Raw genomic sequence first — 12913 nt, 5'->3', positions numbered from 1 at the left:
GTCTATCTCATATATGGATTCAGACCGGCCTATTAAGGGTGTTTTCACTGCTAATCAGCACCTATCAGAGGCAGGATTAAGTGATTAAAGAGGTGTGATTGAAAAATTGATTGGAAGGCCACTTTGACAGATGTTTTACTCAGAAATTTATGCTAATCTGTTTAGCTGCAGCTGCCAGCCTTTAGGTGTTGGCCTACAAATGTTTGAAGTGGTGCTTTCTAAGTTTGGGCAGATGTTCACTTTGACATAGCTTATATTTAGAAACCTTCATACATCTTTGTTAAGTTCGAAGTCCCGTTTTTATTTTGATTTTTTTTATTTGCAGAGAGGATTTACAGTCCTTGTCTACCATGAACAGATTCAAATGCGTCCTGGGTAGAGTCAGACTTGATTAAATATAACATTCAATTACCAACAAATTTAATACCAGTCACACTCGATGCACGTGTGCTATTAAAAGATTCTTTTCAAAAGTACTATGCAGAGTTTACTTTTAGCCGTATTACTGCCATCTTGGACAATCCGATTAACATAGGATCAGGTGCTGAATGACAGTTGTTAAAGCACAGTGACACAGGAATCAATGTGACCTTTGTCATTTAAGCCTGTGATCGTTTGAGTGGATCCTTTCTTCAGCAGTAATTTGGCTACAACTGGCATCGGCTGTAGAATAAAATCAGATCATGAAAGGGAATGTAAAGGTCCCCACTGTCCCGTATTTCTGGTACTGACTGGACATTGTGTCCCCTATAGTTTAGACCCTGTTTATTCCAGATAGATTAGAACATGACCTGATCCTGCCATGTGTTATTTATCAAGTGAATGCAGTGTTTTTCCACAAATAATATGTATTCTGGTGTAGTTTTAATGAAAAGGTACACATTTTTCTGTGCTTGTCCATTAGATCACGACAATGTTACTGTCTGATAGTCTTTCCAACTCAATTTTCTAATGATACCTTTTAAAGGGGGATGCCATAGAAAAGACCAAAAACAGGATGCTTCAAGATTAATTGTGAGGTACCTTTTTTACATCGCACCTAGACTTAGCATAAGCAGTCAACAAAATAACCAAAGACAGGAAAATAAAACACCCATTGTTTGTATAATATTGCTGTAATTAATGCACTTGGGTCATGGGTCATATTCTGTTTGCCATAAGGGGACAAGCATAATGTTTAGCTGCTTTATGACAGACCCAGCTTCAGACTGGATGACTACACACATATTTCTAGAGCTATGAATGTGTTGTGTATATGACTGTTATACATTTTTGCCTTTTCCGCTTGATAATAGTGATGCCAACATTCTGTTTAGGTATAACTTTGTAATACTGTAAGTCCCTTAACACTGACCAGATTGTTCACGCTATTACACTCCAAAAGTTATATTTTGGAGTTTAATATTCTATATTTGTTATACTACCTCTTTCATTTTTCATAGTGAAGGTCTAATATTTAACTAAGGTTCGCAGTCAGGTGGAAGAAAACCCTTAAGAATATGGCCAAAATTAAATATTTTCCTTTAATAGAAATTTATTTCGACGCCATTGATGGCACATTTTAAATGACAACTGTGCGCTTCCTGTAGAATCAGTGGATGAACATGTGCAGGCAGAAGTGCATATTTCCCATTCTTTAAAGTGCTGTGTTGTCATTGTGCCTGCCATTTTCTCCCGCCTGTGGTTTTACATAATGATCAATGGTTGCTGAGCCAGGAGAAATACAATCGTCAGTTGTTGGAGGTCAAAATTAAAGGTGATTTAGGATAACGTCAATAAATCACAGAGGTTGTACTGAGATGGAAGAGCATCTTACTGGTAGACGAATAAAGAGTGATATAGATGCGAGTTGATGAATAATACATATTGATACAATTTGGATCAATATGAATCTGCTTTGATAAAGTGTAACTGTATATCTCATGAGATAAGAAAAGTGAAAGTTGTATCATCACACATTCATCCTATTTTTATTCAGTACTGTTTTATTAGTCATAAAGGCACAGAAAAATAAAATCCTTGAAAAATGTCAAAACAAATGACATGACAGGAAGGAGGCAAAATATATCTTGACAGAGTGTACAGAGTGTATTGCATAAGGGCATTAAATGTGATTTTATTTTATTTTTTTAGCTTTTAGACTATATAAATCCCAAAATATGTTTTCACATATCTATTTTTCAACTTAAAAAAAACAAAAAACATCTTCTACTTTTTCTGAACACAACAAAGTATAACAAAAATGTTTTAAAACGTTCACTTCAGCTATATTTATATGGAACCACTGCTATTATATTACTTTTATTTTGTAATGATTTTAACAAGACTTACCTCTCTCAAGCATTGCAAAGCTCGCAAGAAAAATACCTTTTCACTGCACTTTGATACAGCAGATTAAGATTTGACTCTGGTCTGGCCTTGGGAAAGTGAAATAGAGTCTCTGATTTCTGTGGATTTATTGGAGCTCTTTGTTCATGCCTTTATTCAGCACACTCACTTTCAGCGGACACATTTCGAAGCTGCTGCAACTCATCTCGTTGTTAGAACTAACATCAGAACTAACATCAAAGCCAAATTCAAAGGTTCCCTTCCTGTATGGCAAGAGAAAGCATGAATTTTGGAGCTGTCATTTCTAAGTTGTGCTCTATTAAAATATAAAAATCTCACCAACACACAGAAAAGGAATTGTTAATTAGGAATTCTAGTTGAACAAATCAATCACTAGTATTCTTTAGTGAAAATAATGAAAATCATGCATCAGCAAAAACAGGGGTCACCCTAAAACATTCCACTTTTGCTTGAGGTATGTGCACATATACATAAGCTGCAGCCATTGAAAGAGATGAATTAAAAAAAAAATCAACCTCAACGCTAACAAGTTCATAATGGCGTTGGTGAGAGCAGGAAGATCTGCTGTGTGAAAATACCACTGATACTATCATTGGAATTATAAAAGAATCATAAAAAAATAAATATCATAAATTATCTTATTTTGTGACATTTTCAGAAGTCAAACAGTAAACCTTTAAAGCCTGCTTTCACTGTTTTACTGAAGCAATATTTGTCCAGATGAAATTGGGTGAGTGATATCTGTTGACCTTTGCCCTCATAAAGAATTTTTACTACCACTGGAATCAGAATTAGTTTTTTCGTGCGTAAAACTCGATCCAAGAGCAAGGATTGACTGTTTTCTTTTTTAAGACAAAATGATTAGTGGTGAGTTTTTAGATCATTCCAGCCAGCCAAGGAGGAAGAAAAAGTCCAACAGATCCCAGTATGCAAACCAAAACAAACATCCAGAGGAATATCCTGTCAATGACCATGGCCACGTACTTCCAGTCCTCCTTTACCTGAAAGAGAGGAGACACAACACAGGGGGACTTTTCAAAAAGTCACACCATCACCGTCATCTTCTTAATCAGCTGTCAGTTTTCACCTGTGAGTGATTCCTCTCCAATGGCTGATTTTTCCATTACGAAACAGCGATCTCCTTAAAGGTCAATTTTTTTTCTTGTCTCTCTTATAAAAAATTAAAGGTCAAATTACAGAGGTCCTATTTTATTCCCTCACACAGGGGCCTTTCCTGGCTGAGAGAGAGAATGTATAGCTGTTCTGGAAATGACTCCAATAAGGGATGCAATACCTCCCACCATTGGTTTTGGAATTTGTATCTATTTTTTGAACCTGTATATCATGATCCCCTTTGATTTAGCTCTTAAAAGTGATTCTGTACTGTATAAATGCACCATATTATTTCTTAGTGGTGTCTCTGCCAATATATTGAAGTCATGTAATAATTTTACACAGTCAAGCCATAGTGGGGGTACAGCATGTGAACACGTACCACATAGGTTAAGAGTAGCTTGATAGGCTAAAAATGCAGCATGTTGCCCTAATTGCTCAACACAGACTGTTGAATACTGAAGAGCTGAGGCAGCAGGTTCTTGTGTGTAAAAGCATCTATGGGGATTCTATTGAGCATTAGTAGAGTGCCTAGGCCAATTTGAGTCCTCATAAGATGTATGCATGAATAATTGGACAGTTGACCACACTATTTAATGTTTGTCCAGCGAGGAAATTAGTTTTGGTCTGTTTTTTAATCAGACTAACACAAATGGGTTGCAAACACAAACTTCTATCTTTCATACCTAAATGCCTGCTTGTCTCACTGTAATTATTTTCATGACTGTACAGTAACTGAGAGGTAAATAAAATATCCTTCAAGAAAAGAAAATATATGAGGAACTACATGAGCTAAACCCTTAATTAAATATTGCCCGTTAACCGATGCTGATAATGGAAGTGTGACCATGAGGGCTGTACCCTTGATATGAATATGTTAGCTCTGATTACTCTGCAGGCTTTGTGTTTATTTAACTCTATCTGAAATAACGGTCATCTCTAAATGTATGGATAAATTGCAATGCAAAATTGTGCAACTACAAAAATACTCAAAAATAGCAAATGAATGATGTTGTTTACATTATGGTCAAGTTCTCAACTCACCGAAAAGTCGGCATCCTCTGCTCTGAGATGGTCAGCGATGTACTGGACTCCTTCTATGGCCCGCTGCATAGCTGGGGAAATTGTTGAAACCTCAAAGTCTTGCAGTGAGCTTGTGTCTTTTGTCGATTCTGCCATTATTATTTCAACTAGATGATCTGCAGAAGGATGTTTATTCTGCCCCCACGTGGCTCTTGTGAGCCCTGCTCCTTCATCATGCAGACAACAGTACTGGAAGCTTCGGGAGCGACGCCGATACCTGCCCCTGCGAGGCGCCTCCTTTTGGTCATCAAACATGTGTTCCACACTGAGGGAGCGTCCAATTGAAGCCATGGTGTTGGATTCTTTGTTGGTTCGTTTGTGAAGTAGTCCCAGTGGCAATGTGGGGGGTAACGATAACTGGGAAGAAGACGAGGCAGCTGATTTGTGTCCATGCAGGAGTTGTTTCTCTGACAGAAGTGAATACCGTCCCGATATGGACTGGCAGAAGGTGTTGGCATTCAGTGATTGATTGTCCTTATTACAGTTTGCGAGAGGGGAAGAGGGTGGAGAGGGCGAGCTGACATGGATGCTTGGACTATCAGTGAGAGCCTTTGGGATTGTTCTGTGGACCGGGCCCATCTGTCTCAGTTCTGTCTCCAGTCCTGTCCAGAAGGGTTGCGAATTTCCCGGTCCTGACACGGTGGCAGGACGGTGCATCATCTCGATAAGCTTTTTGCAGTGCTGCTTGGCTGTGCCTGGTGGACGCTTCATGAAGAGAACTTTGGGTACAAAGTCCAAGAACACTCTCCTCACCCAGTGCGGCATGCCGTGGGTCTGTGGCGATCGATGGTGTACGTTCAAAACGAAGACAGTAATTATGATGGAGAGGGTGACAAAGACCATGGTGAACAGCAAGTATTCACCTATCAATGGGATCACCAGAGACGTTGATGGAATGATCTCCGTGATCAGAAGGAGGAACACGGTCAGAGACAGTAGCACTGAGATACATAAGGTGATCTTCTCTCCACATTGTGAAGGCAAATAAAAGACCAGCACAGTCAAGCAGGAGATGAGAAGGCAGGGGATGATGAGGTTGATTGTGTAGAACAATGGAAGCCTCCGGATGATGAAGTAATACGTGATGTCCGAATAGATCTCCGTGCAGCACTCATATTTTTTCGTATTGTACTTGCCCACTGCGTTGACAATGACCCACTCGCCGCTCTCCCAGTAGTCCATCTGGTCCACATCGCTTGCCATGCTGATCAGATCGATTTTGGCACGGTCATATGTCCACGAACCAAACTTCATTTTGCAGCTTTGCTGGTCAAACGGGAAAAAGGTGACGTCTATACTGCAAGAAGACTTGTAAATGGCCGGGGGCATCCACTTTATCCGACCATCGTAGAACAGCTGAGCCTTTGTCAGGTGAGTCACGGCAAAGTCGCCGTCGGCGCTGAAGAAGATACACAGAGAAGGAAAAATTGATTGACTCAAAATTGACATCAAATTGAACATCAAAATAAAAGAAAGAAACTTTTATATTCTAAATAGGTGCTTTATGTCATACCTTCCTTGGAAGTCCCAACAGACTTGGTTTTCACTGGCTACTTCCTTCAGTAGGGTAATATTTTTTTTAATCAAGATTGAGTGGATGAAGGGCCTGTGACTTCATCAGGGGCCAGTCCCCTCAGTCAGTCCTCAACTAACTTCTAATGAGCAGAGAGGAAGGGAACCCATTGCCAGTAGATAGCAATTGGTGCAGTTAATTCTTGAATTTTTAGTAGTTGGTCTATTACAGGATATCGTCCCCCAGGCTGGACGGCATGGGTCAGATATGGCTCCCAGGCGTTTGGCTTTGAAAAGGAGTCAACATGCATGTACTTGCTCAAAGTATAACATGTATTCTATTGTATACATGTATTTGAAGATGGAATATTGCTGCCGTCAAAAACGCCTCTATAATTACAACAAAACCAAACAACAAAACTCTAATGTTGACCACACCACAGCCATTTTGTAGACTGGCCAGCTCTTTTTTTTTAATCTCCTCTGTAATTGGATTATTTGTTTGTTGTATCCTCTCAAGTCATCCAGCCCTCCTGTTACCCACACAAGCACACTTCACTTCCTTTTCCAGTCATCTGCCCACCTTTTTACAATTAGCTTCAGCATCTCCACAATTATCTATCAATCACTCTGCTTTGGAGTGCGTCTTCATTACATATCGGGAACTAGAACATCTGTTAGACTCCAGTGAATCCCTGGCTTATTTCCAAATTTAAGTGTATCTATAGGCCCAGAGGAGATGACTGATGAGAAGCATATACAGCAACACATGGACACTCGTGTGATTTACTGTAGCATCAAAAACTCAAGAACTATGACTGCTGAAATTTCCTCTGATTACTTTTATTGTGTGGGCAAGATATTACACCCAATTTAAATAATATGCTTATTTTGCATACATTTTTAATGTACTGCATTGTTCATTGTCCCAAGGTTTATTTGTATCCATCTCCAATAAGACTGACCTTACTCGCATTTATTTTACTTAAATTACTTTATGACATTGGCATAGGACAAGATGTTTGGCAAGCAGTTAGGGTCTTCTGGGTTTTCCCCCACAGCCAGGCCATCTGCTGGAAATAAATCATCCCCATCTGAACCTAAGTTGCTACATCATTATCTTCGCCTTGAAAACTGCAGTTTAAACTCCCAGGATGCCTCACAGTTTTGTCTTAGTCAAAATATTGATTCAGATTCTCACTTGTTGTAGAGGACAATGTCAGGCCGCCAGATGATTTCTGAGGGAATACGGATGGAGGTGACATTTTCATATTCCTCTGGGTTCCAGCGGAGCTTGTAATCATTCCATTCCTGTAGGGAAACATTAATCATTTTAAGTACTGTAGGTTTGTGCCAGAGCGTATAGTTTGTGTGTACGTTGTCACTTATCGTGACATACTTGTTTCACCCAGACATTTGTTGTCATCATCTGGTTCTTTTCATCCTGAGTAGGTTCCAACAAAGGAGAGAAAGAAGAGATGAGATACCAGTCTGGACTTTATCATCACACTGCCGTGCTTTGTAGAGCTTCATTATCTTTTTAAAATCAGAGCTCCATTTTGTCAATATTTTGTTCCAATAACAAGTGAAGACATATAAAAAAACCTCATAAAATGACCACTGTAGCCCTGCATAGAAAAGCACAGCCACTGAACTCTCTCTCATTGCCAGGCAGGTGGCACGTACGCTGGCACGTAACTGTCATCCAAGTCAACCTTCAAGGCGTGAACGACGTCTCCGCATGTTTTCAAGTGTCACTTGTAAATCGGTGTTATTAAAATGCACACAATAAAAACAACAGTAATTAATCTGGAATGCAAGCATGCAGCTATTTGCGTTGTACGGTGGACATTTATGAATATTTATTCTTATATCTGTCACATATTTGACAGCCTATGTTAATCTGGATTCAGTCTGTTTCTGGTGGTTTCATTTCCGCTGATAAATGATCTGTTTATTCAAATTGCTGTCCCTGTCGAGCTGGTGGCAATTCATGAAGATGTTGATGAATAGGTTCTAACATGTGAGAAGAAAAAAACCCCAAACATTTATTCATGTGCACTGAGAATATATGACTGGCAGTTTAGCTACTGAGCCTGGAATATCACATTAGCAGCACATTTTCCTCAGCTGAAAGCGACGTCACTTTTCATGCTTTTCGAGTTTTGCCTCAGTCACAGTTCATTTACAGTTTATCCAAATATTCTGCACTGTCTTCATGCATAATTTCAGCTAGACTTTACCAACTCCTGAGGAACTCAGGCTGTTAGCTAGTAACTCACCACATCAATAAGCTGGGCAATAGACAGCCCAAAGTGCACTAGCACCGTGTCTGTAGTGTTTTCCACAGGCCGGGAGAGCTTGTTGTAATGCGCAAACAGATCCTGAAGCAGTCGCTCTTCAGCATGGGCACGAGGTGCTACTTGGGAAAAGCCTGCAAGGGAAGAAGAGGTTATCCAGATAAACTGAATTCACTTGTAGACTCATATTGTGCGTCTTGGACAAAATAACACATTAACACCTTTCTAACAATTCTGCCCACACATGGTTTATTGAGGTATGGGGAATTACTGAGGACACACACAATAGAAAGTAAACTTAAAAGCGGTAGAATGCTCAGTTTAAAAATGGCTCTATTCCTTTACAGCTTAGCAGGAAAAAAAAACTTCAATATTTGGTTCTTTCAAATGTGCCCCACACTGGATAATCTCAAATAATTAGATGGTCCCTGTTCATACCAAATGGTGTTTACTCTCTTACTAATGCATGTGGCATTTTACTTTAATATACCGCTGAAATTGTAATAGCAAACAACTGAAAGAGACAAAGTGACTGTAAATTTAATAACGTAAGACACATGTCTATAAAACAAAAGTAATTTATACGCCTTTATAAATATTGATTATCAACGTTGAATATGTGTTCTTTCTTACGCTATTTATAGAGACGATGAAGTCAGTGCATTATATTCATGTTAAATTCATATTCACACTGTCTTTAATCCAAGATAAATTTGGGAAGGAAAAGGTAGGAAAGGTAGGAAAATGGTTCCACGAGATATCCAGCATCTCAATGACTCAGTGACTCAAATGGAGATGATGGGGGAGTGCAGGGGGGTCTAAACCTGAGGATATCCATTCTGTCTCCAAACAGATGAACTAATGGACTGAATGCCCCAACTCTCCAACTGTTTCATAGCCTCTCCGATGTCCACACGCACGGACACACACTCACATACATGCGTGTGTGTGCGCGCACTCACTTAGAAGTCAGCACACAGCGTTCAGGATGACCTAAAGAGGTATGGATACAATTAATGAGAGACGGGCAATCCTGTCTACCGCCTACAGTTTCTGTTGCTTTGTGTAACTCAGTTAAGCTTTTCTGTATTCTAGACTCTATCTATCTATCTATCTATCTATCTATCTATCTATCTATCTATCTATCTATCTATCTATCTATCTATCTATCTATCCATCCATCCATCCATCCATCCATCCATCCATCCATCCATCCATCCATCCATCCATCCATCCATCCATCCATCCATCCATCCATCCATCCATCCATCTCAGAGATATGCAGCTCTGACATGTATGACGGGAACACAGGTATTGGTGGGCTGCTGGCCATCCTCAAGGGTCTTCCTGGCCACTCAATCAAAACAGATGGGCTCTGCAGTTGCTTGAAAACTGGTATCCTCAATTTTTTTGAAGGCTCAAGATCAATAACTTATTAAATGGATACGGCTTTTTCTGAATTTCTTCCAGTTTGTGGCTGAATCTGGTGGCCATGTCCAAATGCCCAGCAACCTTGAGAAGCTTGTCCAGTTGAAGGTGAATACAAAGACTGCATTTGCTCGGTACTTATCAAGACTGAGTGATATCTGGTGATGTTTTGGGGGTGGGGGTGACTTTGACAATGTACCGGACAGATGAAGCAGTCATGTTTGCAGGGGACTGCAAGCACACGCAGTTACTGTTGGATGAGTTTACTTCTGCACAGTGTGTGTTACATGACACTATGAATAGCACAAGAACAGACTGTAATATGCAGCCAGGATGGAGGAAATTCTGCTTACAGTGGAACTTTTCAAGCAGGTTGACTGTCACCAACTTTTCCCTCAATTTTGCACTTTTTTTTTTGTTGTTGTTGCACTCTACTACACAGGTTTTTAAACATTATTCTTGAAGTCTCCTTCCATTATTTACTCTCTATAAGCTTTTCTAAAATTTATTCCATTTGTTATTGCCAAAAACAGTTCCAATGACAGCATTTGTTGATGTTTTTCCATTCAAAAGACAAAAAATAGATTTTTCCTGCACAGGTAACCAGGGGTGTTAGAGCTCCTGGACCCAGTTCTGTCCTCGTTTGATCAATGTACTCTTACAGGTCACTAATGCATTAGAAGCAAATGTCATTTTTTCCCTTTTTTTAATGAGTCAGGCAGCACCTCCATAAAAATTGTTACCAGGTCACTAAGCAACAGAGGCTTTTCTTTCCAACTTCTTCAATGAAGAATTTATGAACCAGTGTTTTTATATGCTGAAGGTTGTCTTTTGTGTGATTTTTATATTCATTTTTGGTAGCTGCTGAATTTTCTGACAGAAAATGTGTCTAGAATTTTAAATTAATAGATGGATTAACTGGAGAATATAAAAATTACATTAGAAACACATGTTTGTATATAGATGTCTGTAAACATCTGTATAGATATATATCTGTTCTTAAATTCATCTCTTGCAAAATGATGCTAACATACAATATATACTCATACACATTAGAAAAAGCCATAATTTATAGATTGTTACAGCCACTCATTTAGTCTGAGACTCATTTCTGTGTGCTGTGACTCAGGCATTACCTTTTTACTCCAGAATTAAGAGACATTTTAAAATATGATCTATAAATATTAAAACCCCTTCCTTCCTTATTAATTAATGGTAATCTGCTATGATTATTTTTTTGCAATTTCTTATTTTCACATAAGAAACACAAGACATTGAAGGCAATTATTTACCTTGAGGAATAAGTGCAAAGAAGAGTAAAATATATTTGTATAAATCCATCATGCCCTTAGTCTCCAATGCTGTGTGTAAACTTGTTCCAACTTCTAGCAGTTTTCAGTCCCGGTGATCGATTATCTCTTCTGTAAAATCAATTATCTTTAGACAAAAGGAGAGGTCATGCTGATCCGGGGTCCGTCCAACTTTCATGCATCTATTTCTTCAAGCGCAGAGTTTAGTTGATCCAACATCTCAAAGTCCCTCCTCGCTCCACAGAATTGTACATCCAAGTGTGACGTTTTCTGCTCTTCTCTACCCTCCCTGTCTACATTACGTCCTCCTTCACTTCTCATCTCTCCGCCTCCTCATCTCATCGCCCTCTCTTTTTCCCATCTCTCTCTCTCTCTCTCACACACACACACACACACAGAGTGAGAGAGAGAGAGAGAAAAAACCAACACAAAAAAAGAAAACAAGTGGGAGTGAATGAGATGAGAGAATGTAAAGGTGTGTGTGTGTGTGTGTGTTTGACAGTTGGATATTCATGTGCAAGCAGTCTGTAGGTGCTTGTCAAAGTCTGGTCATGCAGAGGTGCCTGTGAGTCAGACCTGAATGCTCCTCAATCCCTTCCTAGCATGTTTCCCAGAGGCATACCCCCCCTCATCATCCAATCATCTAACACCATTTAAAACATGCCTGACCAACACCTGCAGTCAAGCACTTTTTCTCTCAGCCTCCTGTGCAGTTTTCATTTTAAAGTTCAAAGTCAAGGCTGGTTATCTCCTTCAATTGTTGCACGGGTCTGATATTTATTCAAAGGGGGAAGAAACTCGAGAGTCGCGTGTACTTGAGAGTGAATCTGCTCGCTGCTTTCTGGCGGATCTTTTTTATCTCTGTTATGTGATGGAGAGCAAGAAAATAGATCCAGTAGGAGATCTGTTTTGCTGCCGTGTATATGTTTGTCAGATGATTTCCTTTTGAATATGCCATGAGCCCACAGAGAAAAGCCTCCACAGTGTACACATTGATTTTCTTTCTAATCAAAGAGGTGGCTCGCTTGATCCAGTGATGACTAACGGTGATTTGACGGATGAAGAGATTTTTTTTTTCCCTCAGTGTGGCTGCAACACAGATGTATCTTCTCACCGTCAGAGATTTGATAGCTGATAATTCATGTTGAAATCGGACAGGAGTCCAACGGGGCTTTCTAAGTAGGGCGATGCATCAGCAGGGGGCGGGAGGTTGGGGGCATCAGAGGAGGAAATGTTACTATCAGTAAAGGGCAGGGGGTACATATAGAACAATTATAGCCTGATAGTTCACACTTTCATTCCCTTGTCTCTCACCCACGTACGGACATATATAAACTCCTTCTATGGCCACCTCAGCTGATGGAAATCACCATCTGTGCTCCTCAACAACAAATGGATTTTAGAAGCAGCAGTACTTGGTGATTCTCATGTAAGCACTTTGACCTCAGCTTCACAGAGCATAACTCTCCTTGAGGCGTCACGGCCATCTTTATAAGCTGTTAGGGTTGCCTCCAGCGTCTGCAACGCTGTGAATAACGCAGAAAATATGCCAAAATATAACGAACAAAAAGGAATACCTCAAGAAGCTTCTCTGTGAATCTATTCACTGAATTGTCATTGAGTTTGGAATTTATTGACTCAGAGACTTCCTTTATTTTTTATGTCACGTTGCCACGCTCCCCTTGGGTCCTTGTGGATTTTCTCCAGATGCGTGCAAGTGAATGTTGTGCTTGCCGCAGTTGACTGATAAAGAAATGTTGGCATAGGCTCCAGCTTGCACTCAGAAACTGAACAGGATCTGCACATTAAGACATAATT

The 12913-nt window shown here is 39.7% G+C and overlaps 1 protein-coding gene across 1 annotated transcript; it reads right to left on the bottom strand.

Moving 5' to 3' along the window:
* Positions 1–1967: 1967 nt before the first annotated feature.
* On the bottom strand, positions 1968–11415 carry LOC130530349 (neuronal acetylcholine receptor subunit alpha-2-like). The gene is made up of 6 exons (XM_057041420.1): positions 11078–11415; positions 8340–8491; positions 7457–7501; positions 7259–7368; positions 4507–5944; positions 1968–3350 (listed from the first exon to the last, which is right to left on the bottom strand). The coding sequence occupies exons 1-6, from the start codon at positions 11127–11129 to the stop codon at positions 3225–3227; spliced, it is 1923 nt and encodes a 640-aa protein (XP_056897400.1). The 5' UTR covers positions 11130–11415; the 3' UTR covers positions 1968–3224.
* Between the last annotated feature and the right edge of the window lie 1498 nt (positions 11416–12913).

This window comes from Takifugu flavidus, chromosome 8 (genome assembly GCF_003711565.1).
Source record: "Takifugu flavidus isolate HTHZ2018 chromosome 8, ASM371156v2, whole genome shotgun sequence".
NCBI classification, from domain to species: domain Eukaryota; kingdom Metazoa; phylum Chordata; class Actinopteri; order Tetraodontiformes; family Tetraodontidae; genus Takifugu; species Takifugu flavidus.
The sequence above is the reverse complement of the archived record's forward strand: the minus strand, read 5'-3'. Positions and strand labels throughout refer to the sequence as shown.